Source organism: Lithobates pipiens, unplaced genomic scaffold (genome assembly GCF_037356315.1).
Source record: "Lithobates pipiens isolate NorthernLeopardFrog02 unplaced genomic scaffold, aLitPip1_a1.2 Scaffold_18, whole genome shotgun sequence".
NCBI classification, from domain to species: Eukaryota; Metazoa; Chordata; class Amphibia; order Anura; family Ranidae; genus Lithobates; species Lithobates pipiens.
Window position 1 is genome coordinate 470,941,898 of NW_027507758.1, and position 22,744 is coordinate 470,964,641.

Genomic DNA, 22,744 nt, shown 5'->3' on the forward strand with positions numbered 1-22,744 from the left:
GCAGCATTTAGAGTGAAGATATTCTGGTAATTCTTAGTGGTTCTAAAGGTTGAAGGCATTGTATGCATTAGTGTAAAAAAAAACATCTGCATGAAATAACTACCTGAGCTTATTCTCAATTCAGTGATGTGCACAATTGCAGAGTCTCTCTCTCTCCCTCTCCCTCTCCCTCTCCCTCCCTCCCTCCCCTCCCTCCCCTCCCTCCCTCCCTCCCTCCCTCCCTCCCTCCCTCCCTCTCTCCCTCTCTCCCTCTCTCCCTCTCTCCCTCTCTCCCTCTCTCCCTCTCTCCCTCTCTCCCTCTCTCCCTCTCTCCCTCTCTCCCTCTCTCCCTCTCTCCCTCTCTCCCTCTCTCCCTCCCTCCCTCTCTCCCTCTCTCTCTCCCTCTCCCTCTCCCTCTCCAAAGGGGAAGCAGTGGGAACCATTGACTCCTGCTGCTGTCAATCACAGCCAGTGAGGCAAGAGTAGGGGACAGGGCTAAGCTGCTCTGTCTATGGAGACACAGGCAGCTTGGGAATCGGCATGCACGAGTGCCCCCATAGCAAGCAGCTTGCTATGGGGGCACTCGCCCAGGGGAGAAGTCCAGAGAGCCTGTCGGAGACCCGAAAGAGGAGCATCAGGGCTGCTCTGTGCAAAACAGTTGCACAGAGTAGGTAAATATAACATTTACACTTTATTGCACCAAATTGGCTCAGGAAGAGGGGGTGTTTAGATATAAGCTCTTGGCAGATGATTCACAAGCCCTTTTAGATCATCCAGACCTCATGTTCCTGCTTTGTGGTCACTGTCTTTAAAGCCCTAGTGCAGCCAAAATTACAAACTTGAATATAAGCCGAGGGACATAACGTAGTCATAAGGATGTCTCCTTTGTGCAGATTCCTCTTTAGTTAGTGAAAATCTTCCTCTGTCTTGCCATATCTGTTAAAAAAACCATAGTCTGAGAAACGGGCCATTAAGATTCAGTCATTCTACTCTCTTGAAGGCTAGGAAGTAGACTCTGCTTGTTGCAAGTCAAGTAAATTTTATCCTAGAAGTACTCTACTCTCTGGGACATATTCTGTCATTGCTCTGGTGACCAACAATTGGCCTTTAGAACCATTTAGAGACAAATCCCAGACCTGTTTGTTGTCCTGTGTTCCCTTGGGATCTCATTCTGGTTCTCTCAAGTGTCACGTTTTAAACCTATAAGGGATATTCCCTTGTTGTACCGTATCCGTAAGATTTCTTTATTTGTCTATTACCTCTGCAAGGAGGATCTCTGCCTTAGCTGCCTTCCTTTGTCGGGAGCCCTCTTTGTGTAGGACAAGGAGAAAAGTATCTTCGAGGCTAAAAGACCCCCTTCCAAAGGTGGTCTTTGCCTCTCATCTTAATCAGGATATTGTCCTTCCTTTGAATGTAAGTGCCTGCATTTGATCTCGGTTCTTGCACTCGCCTTTAGAGCAGAGCTCAAGCTAAGATAGTGAGAAATGGCAAAAGGAGGCTGTCTGGTGTGCTACAGTTCTCATAAGGAGCATGCTAAAAAGCAGAGTGACGGGGATGAGCTCATTAATGAGCTGCTTCTTCAGTATCCACTTACAGGCTGAGTGTGAAATGAGGCCTAAAAGTATTAACTGCAGTGGAGACTAATCAAATCTCCTGCAATGTCATACAGAACTCTACAGTCTGGAAGGGCTGTGGAAATCTAAGGACTGTAGACCAAGAAATGCGAGTCCTTTAGCAGCTAGAACTGCTCCAATATTTCATAGGTGTATTAAGTGGTTTGCCTGGAGTTCAGTTTTAACATTGTATGCATGTATATTCAATGTTTTACAATATATAAATTTGTTGCGTGTGAATGAATTTCTTCCAGCCACCCTTGAGAAGTTTGAGTTGCCAGCAAAGATCCGCCTAGTCGCTGAGCCTTGGACTCCTGAGACTGGATTGGTGACTGACGCCTTTAAATTGAAGCGCAAGGAGCTGAAAAGTCATTACCAGGAAGACATAGAGAGGATGTATGGAGGAAAATAAAGCCCCTCCCCCCCAAGCCTTTTCACCCTTTCAGAACAACTAGTTACTTCCTGTAGTGCTTGTAGATCTGGCCCAGCGAATTGGACCAGCAAGTCCTCCTACAGCTAGGACCTGAGACCAATGGAAAAGCTTGAATATAACCTACATTGAATTTGTTACCAAACCACAGGGAAAACAACATTTAGAATTTAAAAGACATTGCCTATTTGTTTTAGCAGTCAGTAGGGTACTTAAGTCATTCAGTAGGCATTTAAGGCTGTCATATACCTGTACTTCGATTTTCCTCTGTGCATCCTAGTAGTGCTTTAACAAAAAAAAAAAAAATGCCTGAACTAGGGCTGTCTGTGCTGTGGAATTCTAAGAAATCGGGAACATTCCATAGCGATATCTACCTCTGTGATTCTGTCCTTCCAGGTGTGTGCCTTTCCACACCAACCTATAGCAGAGGTAGTAAGGTGAATTCAGAGGTGCCCTCATTTAAAGCAGCAGCCACTGTGTTTCAGTTAACTGTACAATAGTCGTTTATTTCTCCTTTGCCCTTTAAATTTACATTTTACTCCTACTTTAAGCCAACAGTCTTAAAGAATATATACAAAGCTGCTCCAGGCATTGCCTTGCTTGGATTGTTGGACCTTGCACACTGGGGCTCAGACAACATTGCTGGATGGAAAAAAGTACTAAAATGAAGAAATCCTATCCATACAATAGGCAATCGTTCCATGATTTTAACATTTAAGTTGCCCTTTAATTTTTTATATTTAGGTTATATATATATATATATATATATATATATATATATATATATATATATATATATATATATATATATATATATATATATATATATATATATATATATATATATATATATATAAAACTGATTTTGATTTTCTTTTTTTTTTTTTATGTATCCCCTTGTCTAAACCCTGCCCTACCCATTGCAATCTCCTTTGACAGCAACTGTGTATTGAGATGCATTACTTGGTTAGATATAAAATGAATGGAACATTTAAGTAGGCACCTGCACTACAGAGCTGTTGGTATACTTGAAGTAGACTGTTCAGAGATTGTAATGTGTATGGCCTGTTAAATTAAGTCTTCTTCAAGATGGCTGGAGACTGGGGACAAGCTATGAAGAAACCTTTGAAGGAAATGTAATGCTAGTCATATTTGGGGGGGGGCGGGGGGAGGGAGCCTTTTTTTTTTTTTTTTTTTTTTTTTTTTTTTTTTTTCTCTTTTATATACCAAGCATCAGACACAAGTCATAGCTTGTATGTGGTTCACATCCTGTAATACTGAAGCATTGTTTTCATACTATATTAACCTAACAGTTCTTATACAGATTACAGGAAATCTGGCCATAATTTTTGCCATTTACAGAAATGTCTGACCCCAGATTACACACAGTTCTGTTAGAACTGCCCTGTGTAATTCTGAATGTGGATGACCTGTCCACTTCATAACAACCTATTCTAGTTTAAAGGACTCGTACACCATTTGATCAGGCTAGCCAACCATAGCTCCAGATGTCTACATGGGCAAATTTTAAAGATCTAGTTCAGTGGCTGTGCTGACAGAAGCATTTGTATGATAATTATATATACTACTAGATGATTGTCATTTGACAGAATTATTATAGCACATGTTGATGTCTTAAAGTGGTTGTAAACCCTTTACAACCACTTTTTGCTACAGGTAAGCCTAACGTAAAGTTTACCTGTAGCTACCCCAGGTAGTGCCTAAACCTGGACATTTTAGGAGATATCCCCCTCTATCTGCATGTGCCAACGTCATCGGCACTTGCGCACTGACGCGTACATGCTGTTGCTTCAGTGAATGTGCCACTACCGATGGCTTCCATGCACGAGAGTGACTTCATTGTGGCTCCGGCCAATCGCAGCCCCGGAGCCTGCGGTACCCAGAAGAGGGGGTTGTGGGTTTACAACCACTTTAATGAATGCAGATGCACAGTTGTGGATCTCCTAATTAAGAGCAGGGTTATTGCTGACAGATTCAATTTAATATAGCCTCGTCTATTGTAATTTCTGTTTATCTTTGTTAGTAATGGAAATATGGCCATTTTTGGCATTGCTATCACACAGTAAATTGTCTTTGGTAACATTTCAGAGAGAACTGATAAAACCCTTGAAGTAGATGAGGGTCTGTTAGTTTTATGAAGTTACAGGTCCGTTTCTTTAGTGGTCAACTTCTGGAAAGGCAGTAGAACTGCAATTTGATTGCTTAGCTTTCCCCATAGTAAAACGCAGATGTTATTACCAGTCAATTAAAATGTGTAAAAGTATGGAAACCCTTTGTTTCTATACAAGATGTGCTAATATATTTTTCTTACAAAACACTACATGCATCTGCATACTGTGTACAGGATAGAATAGAAAGAAAAACTTTCCTCCTGTCTTGTTGGTGACTGTGGACTGCTGCTTTAAATACAATCCAAATCTACTTTCAGAGGAACGGCAGGGTGACATGAAACTTAATATGAAGTCTTTGTTAGAGTCGCTAAGAGCTTTTTTACATTGGCAAATTAATTCATTTTATAAAACACTCAAACTGATGTTTAGATGTCCATTATCTCATCCATATAGACAGTTTTTTTTTTTTCCTTCATCTACATTCAGGGTTTTTAGACATACAAATATTGCAGCATCTTGGCACACTGAAACAGACAAGTGCTGACCTGTGCTATGTGTACATTACAGTTGTATTTATCAGGATGTTTGCATCTACAGCCCTGTGCCTTTTCTGGTAGAGTGAGCCTGAGAAGATTGATAAATCTGCTACCCTGCAAGGACACAATGTTCTTGGTCATTACTCCTCTGGACCTTTTTTGAACAAGAATCATTTGCTGTACATTTGCTGTACATTTGTATGTAAATTTTCATTTTTAACTTTAGTATTGTGTGTTTTTAGGAAACCGTCCTTTGTTCTTGGTAGATGCACATGTGGCACTCCACAATACTTGTGTCATGTCAGTTGTCTTCCTTTTTTCTTCTACATAGTGTTAGCTGAGCTCTGTATGCTTGGTGCGACAGGGGGAATGCTAGATTGTGAATAGGGCATTATTTATTCATCTTTTATTTTATAACCTGCCAATATTGTTTACTTGCCTCATACCTGTGGAATAAGAGCATATGTATAGTTCGTTATCTCATGCTTGTATGATATAGGGTGAGCCTTAAGCTAGCAGTTTTTGTAGAAAGTATAAAATGTCCCTTTCAAGCTTGATCTAAAGTCTAGAATTAAACATTGCATTTCCAAATGGTGGCGAGGAGGCAACATAATCAAACCTACAACAGAACACTTGCATTCTAAAGGCAAGTATTAAAAGGATTGGATCAGTGCTTCCATGTTTAAACTACAAAAAAATAAAAATTTTACACGCACAAGCATTTAGTCTTCCAGATGCGTGTAGGGTGGTTGAATTCTTGAAGCTGTCTCCTGCTTGGCTATAAAGGGAATTATAAAACACTATCTCTGAATACCAATTTGTTTTCTTCTAACATTTGTGATTGTAAATGTATGCATCCAGCAAAAGGAGTTAAAATGTCAATAGAGTATAGGATCACAGATTTTCTAGCAGGCACTGGTTTGGATTAATTTCTTTTATTTTTGTAAACCTTAAATGGTCCTTTCCTCACCCCTAGTTATTGTATGAAAATAGAGCAGAGACCAGAAGAGGCACCATGTAAAATTTAGTCATGCCTGGGGGAGAAAAAAAGGTTTCTGCTGCTTTCATAGCCTTACAACTCCTTTGTTAGCTTATTCATGCATTAAAATGCAAACACTAGAGGGACTAGAGCAGTGATGGTGAACCTTGGCGTCCCAGATGTTTTGGAACTACATTTCCCATGATGCTCATGCACTTTGCAGTGTAGTTGAGCATCATGGGAAATGTACTTCCAAAACATCTGGGATGCCAAGGTTCCCCATCACTGGTCTAGAGGTTGCAGAGTTTATGAAAAAGCCAAGGAGAGGAGACAGCCTGATAACCTCAATCTCCCAAGATGCATCTGAAAGACAAAAGGCTGCTGAGCTCTTTTAGACCATGAAGTACTAATCCAACCTTATTTAACTTATGTCTGTGCAATCAGGTGCATTTTTGGCTATATTAAGCCACCCATGGGGACTGCAAGCTTGCATGTTGACTTTAGGGCTGCTTTCTAGTGGGGCCTATAGGTATTTTTGATGGTTATATAGTGAGAAAAACCAACATGGAGACCTTGTTATGTAAGTAGTTTGTAATGGCTTGGTAGGGTTTTGATTGGTAGATACACATAGGCTACATGCATGGCAAAAACCCATGCGTTGATGTTTTAATATGCCAACTAAACATTACTACTTATTCCAAGTCTATTCAGTATCTCTGCCCTCAGATTGGTAGGCTCATTAGCGTTAGTCATACATCAATGGCACATTTATCCTGTTACCATGCATCCACTAGTTTGTATTAATATCAGGCCAGCATAATACTGCGCCAAACTGTTGTACAGCCAACATGCTGTAAATGAAATTGTATATACACTCTTAAGTTATTTATGTACAGCTTCATTTTCCTTTTAATAACTCGTCTGTATTTTCAAGTAAATGCAAACTGTTACATTCAGATTTATGTGCTGAAAACCAACCAAAGTCTGTGTAGAATGTCTCCCACCAATGCTTCCTTTTTATGAAACCATTACATTTAAGGTTTATTTTATTGTGTGGTTGTTTTATTTTTTATTTTTTCACCCATACATACCAAGGTAAACTAGGGCTTGTTAACAATACGTCTTTGTGCTCGTACAACAGATTATATTGTGTGTCTTTTGCATTTTGGTTCAAGAGCTGCTTCCACATTTGAACAATTGTACTGTACATAAGAACAGTGGAGGGCTTTCCAATTTTTTTTTTTTCTAAAAAGCATGTTTTTTTTTTTTTTTTTTTTTTTTTTTTTTTTTGTTTATTTTGTTTTTTTTTGTGATTTGTCTTGGTGCACTGTAGAAAGTAAAGATCAAAATTAAATATTACATAAATAACTTTAACTACAGAAATCCTTTTGACGTTTTTTCCCCTTCCGAAGTGTTATACTTGTTCCTGCTGCTTCTAAAGTAGTCTAGCACACTTTTTTTTTTCTATGCATGAATGACATTTACTCTACTCCTATTAAAAGGCCATCCACTGGTGAGACAAATGATTGACGAAAAGCCTTTCCATAGGAGGAAACAGAAATTGTGTCATGGATGTAGAAGAATCTGCTGAAAGACTTTGGAAGTAGACTGCACAGCAGACTTCTCCAAGCTGGAGGGAGGGGGATGGTTAAGGGGTACTGATGCAAACATTGCTGAAGTTCTCACTGCTCTCTCTTTTATGAGTAAAAGGGGACTCTAACTTGCTTTTCATGCAGGAGAGGTATTCCCAATTACTATAAGCCCTTTGGTTTAGTGTAATGAAGTGTACATAAAGCAATCAGATTCCAACCTGTCTGGGTAGGCTGAATGAAACAGGTAATGAGAGAAACTACAAGATTTATAGCACAGACATGGTGAAGCAGACACATCCAGCAACTAACATGGCACTCTGACTTAAAAAAAATAAAAATAAAAGATCAGTTGACATTTGCACCTTTGCCATGTATTGTAGAGCAGAGCTTCTTAATTTTGTATATGTATTGTACACTCCTTTTTATTATAATCTGTATAAAGTACCCTGTCAACTGCTGGATGTACATTTCTTGCCCAAAACGTTTAGACGTCTGCCTGTCTTCCAAGTAAAGTTGCGTAATTTATAAAATGCCACAAGTAACCTAGTTCATTGTGTATAGTAGTTTCTAAACTTTAAAACTAGTATATGCCTAATTTACAGATCGGTATGCCCCTTAAAGTAAACCTTGCTATTACCCATGCAGAGCAATGGCTTCACTATAATGCCAGCCCCACCAGCTACACACACTTCCATCCCTTCCCTTCTCTGTACAGGACTTCCTTTGCTTTCTGCATTTTGAAAAGAAACTGCGGGAGCATGAACAAAAAGAAAAGATAATCAGCTGCAATGGGGGCTTTGACTTGAACCTTTTCCTTTTGTCCTCAATGGGCTAAGCATAGGCCTATGTTAAAGTTGTAAAAGTATCCCTGCAGTTACGTTTGTGAAAAATCTGAAAATCCTGCTTAGTCATACTCCTTTTAAAACTTTTTCTACTAAAGATCACCATTATGCTGTACCTATTTTTTTGAACATCTTTTACTATGGACTTTCAGAAAAAGGCCTGAATGCTTGTAAATGTCTAGGCTCACCATCACTGAGAGACTGATTATTTTTATGATGTGAGCAGTAGCAAGGATGATTTTCTTCCTTTTGGTACATTTTTCGTTTAAATATTTTTTTATTGGAAATTTCCAGAGTAAAGAAATTCCAAGAAATATTACAAACATTGCATATTTTCTACAATATGGAAAGCATATGGAGAAAAATTGTGTTATATACATTCTTTTTTTTTGGTTACAACACCCAACCTTTGGTACATTATAACAAAGTGTGCTTTTCTTTTCCCCACTTTGTGCCTGTGATTAAAAATCAATGAAGGGGAGATGAGTCAAGATGAACGCATGCTTAGAACCCTTTTGGATGCTGGTTGTTGACATTCTGCCAGTTTAACAAGTAAACCAGGTGCATAGTCATAACTGCTTACACTTGTGCGTAAGAATCTTTCCGATCTTTTGCAGTTCATTTTCAGTGTGGAGCGCTTGAATAGATCTATCTATAATTGCTTTTCGTTAAAATTACTTTTGGTGTTTGTGATAAACATGGTTTCATTTAGCTTATAGTCAACACAGGCAGTCACTGATTGTGCATACAAGTTAAAAGCTTGTACTGCCTTCCGTGATCATAGAAGATAAGTGATCCCTATAGCGAAATGTGTGATAAATGGGGTACTCTCTCACTCATGGACACTATGGGGCTTATTTACAAAAGACAAATCCACTTTGCACTACAAGTGCAAAGTGCACTCGAAATTGCACAGAAAGGACACTTGGAAGTGCAGTCGCTGTAAATCTGACGGGTAGATCTGAAATGAGGGGAAGGTCTGCTGATTTTATTCAATTGTGTAAGCTAAAATGCTGTTTTTTTTTTGTTTTTTTTTTCCTTGCATGTCCCCCTCGGTTCTACAGTGACTGCACTTTCAAGTGCAAAGTGGATTTGTCTTTAGTAAATAACCCCCAATATATGTGCCAGCCCATATGCAGCCCAGTAACCTACACTGTGCAGTTTTGCTGTCTAAACAAACATGCCTTTTGTACACACACTTGTCACTTTAAATGAGGAAGTGGATGATATCGGGGTTTAGTAGTAGGAGATGTGGGTTTTTGCAATGAAATTTTGTCTCAAATATAAAACTTAGCAGTAAACGATATGTGGTGCACTGCAGTCTTTTAAGCAGTAAGAACATAATTTATAATTTAAAATCTTATGATACATGGCCCTCCATTGTTGCATCCCTGTGTTCCAGGTTATTTATCTTCCTCCAGTTTACATATTTTAATGTCTCTAATCTAATCTCAACAGTCTATCCATCCTTAAATGATTTTTGCAGTGCACCTGAAATATAATCTAGTATATTTATTCTTCTATTGTGATATTCTTATGCTTCTATGAAGCAATTCAGTTTTCCTGTCTGCTAAATGGCATTTAGGGTGGCGTCTTGAATTTTAAAAAAATTAGTCCTTTTGTGGTGTCTTTCTAATAAATCAATAAAACTTTTCTATAGCACACCATCTTCCTAATATTTGTGTACTACATAAATGTGATTTTGTTTGAAGCTTTATTCTGTTGAAGTGTAACTTTCTCTTGTTAGTAGCTGAGCCCAGGTGCTGGCAGACTTGACAGCGATATTGTAATGGACAGGTAGGCTGGCATCTCCTCTACTGGGATTTGAAGCAAATGGCACTTTTGGGTTATACTGTTTTTCATTTTATTTATTTGTTACTCTAAATTGTTTGAGGTTTTCAAATAAACGATGTGAATGGACTTTTTGTGGTCTGTGTCTTCGTGTGGGAATTTGCAGCAATGTATAAACTATTCACTTAGAGGAGAAAAATATCAGTCTTGGCATTAAAGAAAGTTTGTGCAGAGTACAATACACAAAAACAAGTAGAAAGCCATCTGCTCGAAATACTGCTAGCCTGGCTATTATGCTCAACCTGAAGGAAACAATCCTTTTTTTTTTTTTTATATGTAATCTTTATTTGAAAATTTTTCATTATACAACATACAAAAGACATAAAACAAAACACACGAAGCATAAGAACGTACAAAAAAAGTCCACGGTGTCGTATGCATTACTCAATTAAACTGGTTAAAGAAGTCAGGGGAGGGGTGGAGAAGGGAGCAAAGGAACATCATGCTTCAACTATGTCATGAACACGAGCATCAATTTCCCTTGATGCTTCCACCCCCCCCTGCTATGGCGCTAACGATGACTCAGACCCCCCACCCCCCCCCCCCCCCAAACATGGATAAGGGACTAGATGTAATCAAAATAAGAAAACAAAAAAATGTAAAAATGCCAAATGGAACAAATAAACAACACATATTAAGGCGTCACTCCATGCTGGTTTTTGTTCAGGGATCGGAAGCCCCTACAATTCCAATCCCATCAACAGGAGGGGCTTCCACGTGTAGGGACTCCTAAGAGCCCGTTATGACTTGTATAGTACATCCAAGTGGCCCATATAGCATAAAACTTATATCTTTACATTTTGCCACCCATTCCTCTGCAGCCATGATGTTATTCACTAAAGTAATCCATTCAATACATGTAGGGATTTGTTGTCTCTTCCAGTATATCTGAATTAACCTTCTGGCTGCGTTGAGTGAATGAGGCAGTATGGACTTGTCAAACTGGCTGAGAGGAATGGTAGGAACATGCAGCAAGGATTCCAATGGGGAATCGGGGCGCTCAAGGTCTAGAATAGCTTTAATCTAGGCCCTTACATATGACCAGAAGGAACGTATCTTATGGCACTCCCACCAAATATGGAGGAAGGAGCCCCTAAGACCACATTTCCTCCATCAAGCTTCGGATACAGATGGGTATATCCTAGCAAGCTTAGAGGGAGCCCTATACCACTGGTTAAGTACCTTTTTAAAGCTATTTCCCTGCACTTTCGTGTCTACCGAGCTTGTATGTGTGCTACGGTAGAGGTGATCCAACTGAATTTCAGTAAAGACATAGTGAAGGTCTCTCTCCCACTCCCTTATGTATCCAGGCTACCCTCCACTCTCTGACTGTAGTAGCTCACACAGTACTGATATAGTGTGTGGAATAGCAGAGGTAGACATGCAGAGCCATTGAAAGGGAGCCGCCATGGTAGGGGAACGGATGTCATGGGATAGGCTACAGACAAAGTGTTGGAGCTGCCTATAGCGCCATTTGTCCATGGGGAAAGATCCATACTATTTTCTCAATGTGGCCCAGCAGCAATAAACTCTGGTCTTGGATAAATCTGTCACATCTTGAAACCTCCATCAGCTGACCAAGCCCTTAAAAAAGAGGGATGTTCCCCAGGAGTGGACCCGGGGAAGCCCCCCCCCCCACCACCACCAAGGGAGCCAGAGGGGAAATCAAAGGGGCGAGCTATCCCTTCCCATTCAAGGCATCCCAAGTTGCCAGGGTATGAATGGCCATGGTAGGGGCAAGTGCGGAAAGTCCCTTGCCGTCCCGGGAGATCCATGGGGCATGTGATAAGTTACGGCCTGCTAGGAATTTGTCAAGTGGGACCCAAAGTTTAGAAGATGCATTATGGTACCAATCAAAGATGTGTTGTAACGCTATCGCTTTATAGTATTTGCGAGTAACTGGCACACCCATTCCCCCTTGTTTTTAGGGTGTTGTATAGTGCGGAGAGCCAAACTGGGGCTTTTCCTATTTCAAATATATTGCAAAAACATGCTGTTCAGGGTTGAAAACGAAGGTCTGGGTAATGAAACAGGTGCCATTTGTAAGTAGAAAAGATTACGGGGTAGCACGTTCATTTTTAAAACGCTGCCTTGGGCCATCAAGAAAAAAGCAGTGCGATTCCCAACTCTTTAGGTCCACTCTGATAGTAGAAAGCATTGGGGCATAATTACAGGTGTATAATTTGTAAGTAAACTCCCAAATATTTTATCACTTGTCTGGCACCAGGTAAAGCAAAAAGAAGCCTGCAGATGTGTACGCAAGCCCGAGGGCACATTCAGGGACAGGATCTCTGACTTATGATTTGATTTTTAAAATTGGACAGCTGGTAGAAGTTCTGCAGTTTGGTCATGATATTAGCAAGAGAAATCGGGGGTCTGAGACAGGACGTTATCCGCATAAGCAGATAACTTGTGCTCCATCGGTCCCACCGTAAAACCTTTAATGGCACTGTTAAAGTGGATCTTGTTAAGCAGCGGCTCAAGGGTTAAAGTTAAAATGAGTGGCGACAAAGGGCACCCCTGTCGTGTCCCCTATGCGGATAGGGAATGAGTCTGATTGCCCATTCACTTTCACCTTGGCTTCTGGGGAACTATAAAGGGAAGGATATCCACGACATTTGTGTTGGGACCCAGACCAAGTCTGCTCAACACTGTTCGTAGGTAGGTCTAATCCACCCAGTCAATTCTTGGTATCAGTGAAAAGCAAAAGACGGCGGGGGGCACACTGTGATTCAACCCAATGAATTAACTGGATCACTCTATTGGAATTTTCCCTGGCTTCTCTCCCCATAATGAATCCCGTTTGATCAAGGTGTATGACCATTGGAAGGATTGGTTAAAGACGGTTGGCCAAACTCTTTGCTAATATTTTATTATCGGTGTTCAGCAGCAAGATTGGCCTATAATTCCCGGGGATGGAGTGATCTTTCCCTTCCTTGGGGAGAACTGTAATGTGGGCCATCGACGCCTCCTTGGGCATCGCAGTACCCAATGCCAACATGTTGAAATAGGCACACATGGGAGTGGACAGCAGCGATAAAAACATCTTATAATCGGCTCTTCCCTTTGGGAAGGTCTTTAATAACTGCCTCAATTTCTCACAAGGATATGGGGGTATCCAGTTGGTCACCAACTGAGGTAGTGAGCTGCGGGGACTGAGCTGCCTTTAAATATTGAAGAATACGTTCCATGCTCTCAGGCTCTGTGGAACCAGAGAGAGTGGTAGAGAGGTGGTATAGTCGGGCATAGTAATCCCTAAAGGTGTTAGCTATTTTTTGAGGAATGAACCAAGGATGAGCCCGCCGTAGTGGAGAGCTTATGTACATGTGCCGAGTCGCACTGACGTTTGAGAGCTCGTGCAAGTAGTGTCGCCAAATTTGTAGAATTTATGGGAAACGTAGCGTAGTCACTTCCGAATCCTAACGTCAAGCAAGTTAGCCAATTCCTGCCTAAGAGATTGTGGTTCCACCTGTTTCCGAGCCACTGCGTCATCCAGTATACCCTCGTTCAAGTGCCAGTTCCATGTCCACACATCTGAAGACAGGGCATGCAGGGAAATAAAAACTGGAGCATTAACCGATATAGTTATATAACCAATGAATGTGTCAGCTAGGGAGTCAAGTTGAAAACTGGTCCATCACCAGAAGGTCTATATGAGTATAGACATTGTGGGTGGCTGAGAAATAACTATAGTCCCTACCAAAGGGGATTAAGCAGCCTCCACCAGTCGACGAAATGGTGCGCCTGCAGGGACTGTCTTAAGTGCTTCAGGAAAGCAAACGAATGAGCAGAATGGCCTGAGGACGTATCTAATTGTGGATCAGAGCTAACATTAAAATCACCCCCCAAGATTAGCTGGCCTTCCCGGAAGGCGGATAGAGATTCTAGGACAGAGTCCAGAAAAGTAACCTGTTTACAGTTCGAGGAGTACACAGCTGTGAACTTACGGTCAGAAATGGTGCCTTTAAGAAACACAAATCTACCATTAGGGTCCGCTAAATGGTCTAGCGGAACAAAGGGCATTGTGAATAGCTACAACGACCCCACCCCCCCCCCCCCCCCAGATTTGGGTCGTAGGGCATTGCTCAAGTACCATGATTTATACAGGTGAGTAGGGAGGCGGGGGACCAAGTCAGTGCAAAAGTGTGTCTCCTGTAAAAAAATAAATAAATATGTGTGCCCCCAAATGTTTCATTTCAAGCCACAACTTACTGCGTTTCGAAGAGGAATCCAGACCAAGCACGTTGTACAATATGACTTTCATGGAGGGCATGGTGAAAGACAGCATAGGGGAACAGCTGAGCCCCCATTAGGAGGAGAGAAAGACTCACAGCACCAGGAGCCAGGGTGCACTGATGACACACCAAGCAAGAAAAAGAGCCTAGAAAACACACCACAGTTATTGAATAAATAAAACAAAAAATACAAAATGAACAACATATCAAACACGCAGCCCAAGGGCCGCACCAAAGTGCAGTAACACCACTAGTCGGGGCCACCACTCAGTCTTCAAGGCAAGGAGACGGTGGAGGCCAGCTAGCAGCGTTAGGTTTTAAAAAGAGAACATAACTCCATAACGAGTTGAACTATTGGGGCTTGGGGGGTAGGTGGTAAGGCACGGAGAGGGAGTCCGAGGGGAGACCCGCTACTAATAGGTGCAGGCCTGCACCACAACTTAAAGCAGATGGTAGTACAGCAGCCAGAGGGAACCCTCGGAGTAGCAGGAAGGCCTGCAACGATCTGTTCGGCTTGTCAGGTTGTCCTCCGGAGGAAGGAAGGAAGTGGTTGTCCTCCGGAGGAAGGAAGGAAGTGGGGCTTGACTGGAGGGGCCTCCTCTGAGGCCGTTGCGTCGGCTGCCGTGAACTGGGCACCAAGGGTGAGGTGGGAGGGGCATCTCTGGAGGTGCTTTCCGCTCAGGTATGTCCACAGGAGGCAGTCCCAGGGAATCCAGAACCTGGGGTAGGTCATCTTTATTCTGCAAGGTGAACTGCTGGCCATCTTTGGTAGCTGAAAGGCTGAACAGGAAACCCCATCTGTAAGTCAGCTGTACGTCCTGCAGAGCTTCCAGTAGTGACTTAAGGGCACGGCATTGCATAAGCGTGCGTCTGGAGAGATCTGGGAAGAAGGTCAACTTAGCACCATCGAAATCCACATGACTGATTCCCCTGACCTGAAACATGATGCGTTCCTTTAAGGAATTTTTATGCAACTTACAGATAATGTCTCTGGGTTTGTTAGGATCCTCAGATGGTGGCTGGAGAGCCCTGTGGGCACGGTCAGTTTCTATGTGATCTGGTGCTTGGCCTCCCAATATTTGCTTAAAGACACCATGCAAGGTGGGGACTATGTCCTGCGGGCCCGGGCTTCAGGCAGACCTCTGATACGGATGTTAACCATGCAGCTTCTATTTTCAAAGTCATCCATTTGATTCAGCAGGGAATTAATCATGTGATCTTGCATTTTACATCTCTCAGTGAGTGCCTGTATAGCAGGAGTAGTTTCTTCCCACTGTTTCTCCAATGCCTCTACTCTGCCCCCTATATGAGCTCTCAATGTCCTGGCGCATGGCCTTCTCTACCCTGGGAGCAAACCGCTCTAGATCAGCCTTAGTGGGGAGGGATAAGATGTGCGTACGGATATCTTTATCCCCTAAAATGTCACCCACATCAAACGGTCTGTCCTGGCTATCAGAGCAGGAGGGAGGGGAGAAGGGAGGAAGCGACAACAGTGGCAGGCATGGAGAGCCGATGGGGGAGGCTGCATGGGCAGCGTGCTCACCCGGCGCCATCTTGGAAGTACCTGTAGTTCCCCGGCAGGCCTTATAAAAGTAATTGTCCAGCGATCCAGACTGGCTCTGGGAGGTCCGCTGTGGTGGGGACCACTTCTGCTTCAGAGGCATGTTTTTATGCCTCTTATCCCCCTGGAAAGCTGCTGTACGGGTGGTATGCTGAGCGGGTCAGACCAAGTTTAATTTATTTTAAAAATGACAGTAGCTTGCTTTTTCTTTTTCTTTTCTTTTTTTATCAATTTTTATTGGAATTTTTACCGTTTACAATACAGTACAAAGTCTTTGAATAAGAGAATACAAAGCAAACCAAGGAAAATAGCCATAAACCTATATAGTCAACAGGGTTCAAAGAGGAAACCTTGAAAAGGGGAGGTATTTTCCTTCCAAGTGTGAACAATTTTGAATTAACATAAATGTTGTACATTGCACTCTGAAACTGCCAGGGTAAGGGGCAAAAAAAAAAGGGGGGGGGGGGTAGGGATAAGGGCAAGGAATCTTGAACTGGTTGAACCGTGCTGCGATTGGTATTACTCGTGACCTGCTTGTGTGATAGAGCCGAAGATAAAGGCACAATAGAACAAAATGTTCTTGACATAAATGCATATATGCAGTAAAATGAAGGGGTAGAGAATAGGTGGCTGGCATGTTTTACATACATTGCCCAGGTATACCTGATATAACCGGCTGATCAGGGTTGGAGCGGTCTTGTATGTTAAGTTTTCCTAAGGAGTTCGTGATTGAGTGTTTCAAGTACCAGTCAGTGTATCTAAATGGGTAGAGTATCGTTGAAATCTCGTTGGTATCATAGGTGTATTCAATACATTTTCTCCATGTGGTAAAAAATCGTGTGTTTGATCGGAAATTCGATAGGATTGTATCCAGTCTTTCAAGTTGAAACAGTAACTGCAGAGTGAGTTTCACTGAGCGTAAAGAAGGTGGATTTTTGTCGATCCAGTGGGACATGACCTTCCTCCGGGCTGCCAGGAGGCATAGATGAGTCCGTTTGGTCAGAGTTGATTTGTTTGTTGCCAGTGATCCTTCGTATTGGTAAGCTTTACATTGCTGTTGACTGGAGTAATGTATTTGAGTACCGTTTCCCAGAATTTAGTGATCACTGGGCATTCCCAAAGACGGTGAAGTAAGGTAGGGCGATGAGAAGAGCACCAAGAGCATTGTGCTTGTGAGCGGTCGGATCCACTCATGCGAAAAGGAAGGTATGCCCTATGGATTATTTTGAAGTGGGTTTCCCTCCAAGTTTCCGTCATAATGATTTTCAAGATTTGATTATGGCCTCGAATAATTTTTTCTGAAAGGTTGCTATCGCTGAGTATAGAGGACCACTTGCGAAAAAGGCAGGAGATGGTATTTGGTAGCTTGGTGCTTGATCAACTGCGAGTATAGCATAGAGGTGGAGTAGGTGTTGTTTTGAATCATGGAGTCCAGGTAGGATTTTTGAAGTGGATCAGTTCTGGGTCCATAGCATGTCTTCAAAAAACTAACCACTCGGTGGTGGTGAAATAGGTGGGTCGGGGGTATGGAGTACTCCTGAGCCAGGTCGTGGAACGATTTGAACTGCCCTGAGACGTTTCTAAATAGTGACTCCACTTTATTAAGTCCGAGCAATCCCCACGTTTTGAATGCTGTACGTGGTGGAGGGTATAAACTTGGGATTTCCCTGGACCTGAAGGTGCCTCAAGATATTCAGGGGTAAACCTAGTAATTTCCTTGTCTCCCTCCCAGGCGATCACTGTTAATGAAGATACTGTTTTTTAGGTGCAAAGGAAGGCTTCTAATTGAGGCATGTAGGACTGCTGAGAGGGTATATGGGTAAACCAGAGCCTTCTCTAGGTCATGATTTGAATAACGGGAGTTTCCCGACAGCCAATCTAACCCCTGTCTGAGTAAACATGAAATATTGTAAAAACTTAGATTCTGCAACCCTGCTCCTCCTTCTATTTTCGGTAAACATAACTTCTGGAGGGCTATTCGTGGTTTTTTACCAGACCACAGAAAGGTGGTTAGTGAAGTATGTAACCTTTGTATATCACTATGTTTCAATAAGAGTGGTATAGTCTGTAATGGGTAAAGCAGCCTTGCAAAGGATACCATCTTAAATAGGTGGCATCTCCCAAAGAGTGACAGGGGAAGGGTTGCCCAAACCTCCAACTCCTTTACAATTTTGGTGATTATTGGCAGGAAATTCAGGGTGTATATAGAGGAGGGATCTCGACCAATATGAATTCCCAAGTAGGTAATGTGCTGGGTTGCCATCGCAAAGGGTGAAGATGTTTTCCATTTGGTGGCAAGGCGGGGGTTTAGGGTTAGAATCTCGCTTTTATTATAATTAATTCTGAAACCTGAGCAGAGTCGAAAGGCCGTTAAGCGTTCCTGTAGGCTATTAAAGTCAGCTGTATGGTTAGATGAGAACAATAGAATATCATCCGCGAATAGGGCGGGCGTGCATGGTTTGGTTTCCTATGGTGACACCACTAATACCTGCTGTGGAGTTGAGTATTCTGGAAAGCGGTTCAATTGCTAGATTAAATAGCAGGGGTGAAAGAGGACACCCCTGCCTGGTCCCCTTTTGGAGAGGTATTGTGTTGAAGATGAAGTCTGAGGTCGGGGAATCATACATTTGGTGTAGGAATTTTATGAATGGGCCTGTGAATCCGAATTGGGTAAGTACCTTGAATAGCCACGAGAAGCTTATGTTGTCAAAAGCCTTCTCTGCGTCCAATGACATGATCGCAATATCTCGGTCGGGGTTTGCCTTTGCATATTCCAGGGCTATCAACACTTTGCGAATGTTCAGAGTTGCCGACCGCCCCGTGACAAATCCCGATTGAGCTGAGTGAAGTAGTGAGGGAAGGATTATAGCCAGATGCGATGCAATTATTTTTGACAAAATTTTGGCATCAACATTAATTAGGGATATCGGCCTGTACGAACCTGGATGAAGCAAATCTTTTCCTTTTTTGGCAATAATTTGATGTATGCTTGTGAGCCCGACGGTAGATAATTACCCCCTTCCCACATTGTGTTAAATACTTGAATCAGCGTGCTAGGAATAAAATCAGAAGTCAGTTTATAAAATTCTGCGGTGTACCCGTCTGGTCCTGGCGCTTTTAGAGTTAGCAAGCCCGCAATTGTCGCTTGAATATCTTTTAAAGTTATCGGAGCATTCAGCAACTCCAATTGGGCCGCATCAAGTAGGGGGAGGGAAGCTCTAGCTAAGATAGATTCCACGGTGGAAGAGTCCGTCGTGTCCTTTGTGTAGAGTGAAGTGTAGTAATCAGTGAGAATAGAATTGATTTCTGTTGGAGAAGAGACTATGTGTCCGTCGGTGTGCCTAAGGGATGAGATATGCGTGGGTTTTCTGGAGCCCCTGATTAAGCGGGACATGAGTTTGCCTGCCTTATTTCCATATTTATGTAATTGTAGTGAAAAATAGGAGGAATTAGTGGATTCTTGTTGCTCCATCCAGAAATCAAAGTTCGGTTTGGCTAGTTGCCATGTTTTGATATTTTTTGCGTTTCGACAAAATGTTAGGTTGGCGTTCGCATGTCTCAATTGTTCACTAGCCCGTATGTAATTTTGTTTGGACTGTTTTTTAAATTGTGAGACATAAGCAATGATCTTACCTCTCAGGAAGGCCTTGCCGGCCTCCCAGAACAGGTTCGGATTGTCCAAGTGCACTTCGTTTGCCAGGGTGTATTCCTCCCAGGAGGTCCGAAGCGCATTCTTAAAGTCTTCACTATTGGCCAAATAGGAGGGAAAGCACCATGTGGAGGGGCAATTGTTCGTTTGTCGAGTGCTATGAGTATAGAGATGAGGTTGTGGTCGGAAATGACCATATCATGTATGTCTACCTCCCTTATTATCTTTAATAGGTTATGGGAAACAAAAAAAGTAGTCTATGCGTGAGAAAGACTTATGGGGGTGTGAAAAGAATGTAAAATCACGGTCCGTCGGGTGTGACAAACGCCATGCATCTAAGAATTGTAGAGCTGACATAGCTCTGCCAAGTGGTGTCACTGTTTGAGTTGATAAATCGGATGGTAGGATCCGTTGCAGAACAGAGGAAGTGCGATCCTCCAGTGTATTCATAACTGAATTAAAGTCCCCTCCCACCAAGTGAAGCGGCTCAAGGATCTGTGATATCCAAGATACTAACCCTTGGAAGAAAGCATTGTCAGGTGAATTGGGGGCATATACATTAGTTATCGCCATCGATTTGTCCGCCATCATGAGGTGTAGTGTAAGTTTGCGGCCTTCCGAATCTGCTTTAACTTCTTTAATGGTGTATTTCAAATTTTTGTGTAAAAGGATGGCAACTCCCGCCTTGTGACCCTCTGCAGGGGACCCATAAACTTCCCCTACCCACAATTTCTGTAGTCGTGGCAAATCATGTATGGGAAGATTGGTCTCTTGGAGGAGGACCACATCAGCTTGAAGCCTTTTTAGATGACGAAAAATTTGCATTCGCTTGTTGGGAGAGCGAAGACCCTTAACATTCCACAAAATAATTTTGAGGGAATTCTTAGCTATATTAGCCATAATCTGCAATTGGAGGTAATGATGTGATTGTTCTCACCTTTAGGTGTATGGAGGGAGTATGCAGGTCACTGAATTGAGTGCACATAGGTCGAGAAACTTCAACATATTCATATCTATACCGGGCAACCAGTTCAAGAGTATCAAATAAACAATAGAGGGTTTGGGGTGTGATGAACAGATGAGGGGGTAAACTTAGAAATTGTGGTGACTTCACTTTTTTCCGCATGTTACCTACATTTCAGAGATCATCCCCGCTTAGCACTGTTCCCTCATCTAGTAGTGGTCAGAACGACAGGAGGGGAAAGGTAAATTAGGGAGGGGGAAGGGGAGGGGGAGAGAGGGGGGGAGGGGGAATGAGGAAGGGTTAGAAGGGAAGGGATTACAGAGGGATGGGCGGCCCCAGGGGTATACGCTAGCTGATTGAGCAGGCTTTATCATAGTTTTGTCGAAAACCTAGCAGTTAAAGGACTGGAAGAAGGGGGTATTACCCATGATCCCGGCCAGGATTTAATTATTACTCAGTGCCCCTAAAGGGGCTAACACAAGAACAACCGTAAGTACTTCCCCACAGCTGCGGGGCATAGAACTAGCACTGGAAGATAATTAAAATTAGCGGTGTGACACACGGGAGTCTTTAGGTTTCCTGGAGGGAGAGTGGTCGCTCGAGGTCTTCTGAGAGGTATCCATCTCCAAGGGGTTATTGAAGTACTGGTCCGCTTCATCTGGGGATGTGAAAGAAAGGCGTTCTCCCGGGGATTGTGAATGAAGAGTTGCTGGATACGCTAGGGTGAATTTTATCTTGTTATTGAACAGGGTGGAGCAGACCACTGCAAATGCTTTACGTTGTTTCATCACATCAATCCTGTCTTGGAGGTCTACAGCGAATTCCTTGGACAGCATGGCTTGGTTCGTGCTCTGTCATGCACTGTTAACTGTGGGACCTTATATAGACAGGTGTGTGCCTTTCCAAATCATGTCCAATCAACTGAATTCATCACAGGTGGACTCCAATCAAGTTGTAGAAACATCTGAAGGATGATCGGCGGAAACAGGATGCACCTGAGCATAATTTTGAGTGTCATGGCAAAGGCTGTGAATACTTATGTACGTGTGCTTTTTTTCTTTTTAACACATTTACAAAGATTTCAAACAAACGTCTTTCACATTGTCAGAATTGTCAAAATTCTACAAGGATGTGGAATTCCCTTCCACAGGTGGTGGTATCAGCGGGTACCATTGATAGTTTAAAAAAAACTATTACATACCATAGATACACAGTCCCAGAGGATGCTGGGACTTTGACATCATAATAGGCGGGGACATCATCCGGCGATGTCCCTATATAAGTCGCCGCGCGTCGCGTCCGTGCCACTGTGAGCGGAGGATGCGACAAGGCAACATCTGAAGAGAAGAACAGAAGGTGGCGACAGAAGACCGGGCCACCACCTGTAAAAGAGCTAGAAGAAGGCGCGGTGGCCCGGCAAGAAGAAACGAAGAGGGGGACAAGACCCCCGAAGTCGGAAGAAGAGGGCGGCGGCGAGGAAGAAAGCCGGGCTCCTCCGCTAGTAAAAGAGCTAGAAGAAGATAGCGGAGGAGTCCGGCGAGAAGACCCCTGAAGACGGAAGACCCCGGACCTGTGCAGTAAACTATTTTAACCCTTGTATGTTGTGTTTTTTTTTACTTTTTTTACAGGTGAATGGGTAGGGGTACATTGTACCCCATACTCATTCACATAGGCTGGGGGGCCGGGATCCCCCTTATTAAAGGGGACTCCCGGATTCCGATAAGCCCCCCGCCCGCAGACCCCGACAACCAATGGCCAGGGTTGTCGGGAAGAGGCCCTTGTCCTCATCAACATGGGGACAAGGTGCTTTGGGGTGGGGGGGGCCGCGCGGCTCAGGAGGGGGGGAGGCGCTCGCTCGTCCCCCCCTTTTCCTGGCCGGCCGGGTAGCGTGCTCGGACAAGGGTCTGATGTGGACCTGGGGGGGACCCCCACGCCGATTTTTTTCGGCGTTGGGTTCCCCTTTAAGTCCATACCAGGTGGCGGGGCCAGCGACGTCTCCTTCGCGGGCCCCGCCTACCTGGAGACGCGCTCAAAATGCGCACAGCTCCATATAATAAATTTCAACCAAACGACCACACACGCAACATTGCATAGGAAACAACCTCAAGAATTTGTCTATATTTTTTTTTTCAAAGCAGACGGTCTGTGTCCAGGCTTCTGGAGAGATTTGAAAAAACTAGTTGGCATGAGTTCTTGCCATCCTGGGATGCACCAGATTAACATGTTCTCTGAGGGTCTAGTCTAATTTTATGGATTATGCAATGTCTTGTGACATAGTGAGTCTTCATTTTTCTGCGTAAACAGGATAAGTCCAGTTCTGTGTGACCAGTTCACAAGAAAAAAGTTGGAAAACTTCACTATTTTTCACACAAAAAACAATC

The 22,744-nt window shown here is 42.9% G+C and overlaps 1 protein-coding gene across 1 annotated transcript in view; it reads left to right on the plus strand.

The window, feature by feature from the left end:
* ACSL3 (acyl-CoA synthetase long chain family member 3) overlaps positions 1–2,781 on the plus strand; it is a 112,179-nt gene extending 109,398 nt beyond the window's left edge. The window contains exon 15 of the mRNA XM_077488310.1: positions 1,847–2,781. Within this exon, the coding sequence (XP_077344436.1) occupies positions 1,847–2,004 (158 nt within the window). The 3' untranslated portion in view covers positions 2,005–2,781. The remainder of the gene's footprint in view (positions 1–1,846) is intronic.
* The last annotated feature ends 19,963 nt before the right edge of the window (positions 2,782–22,744 follow it).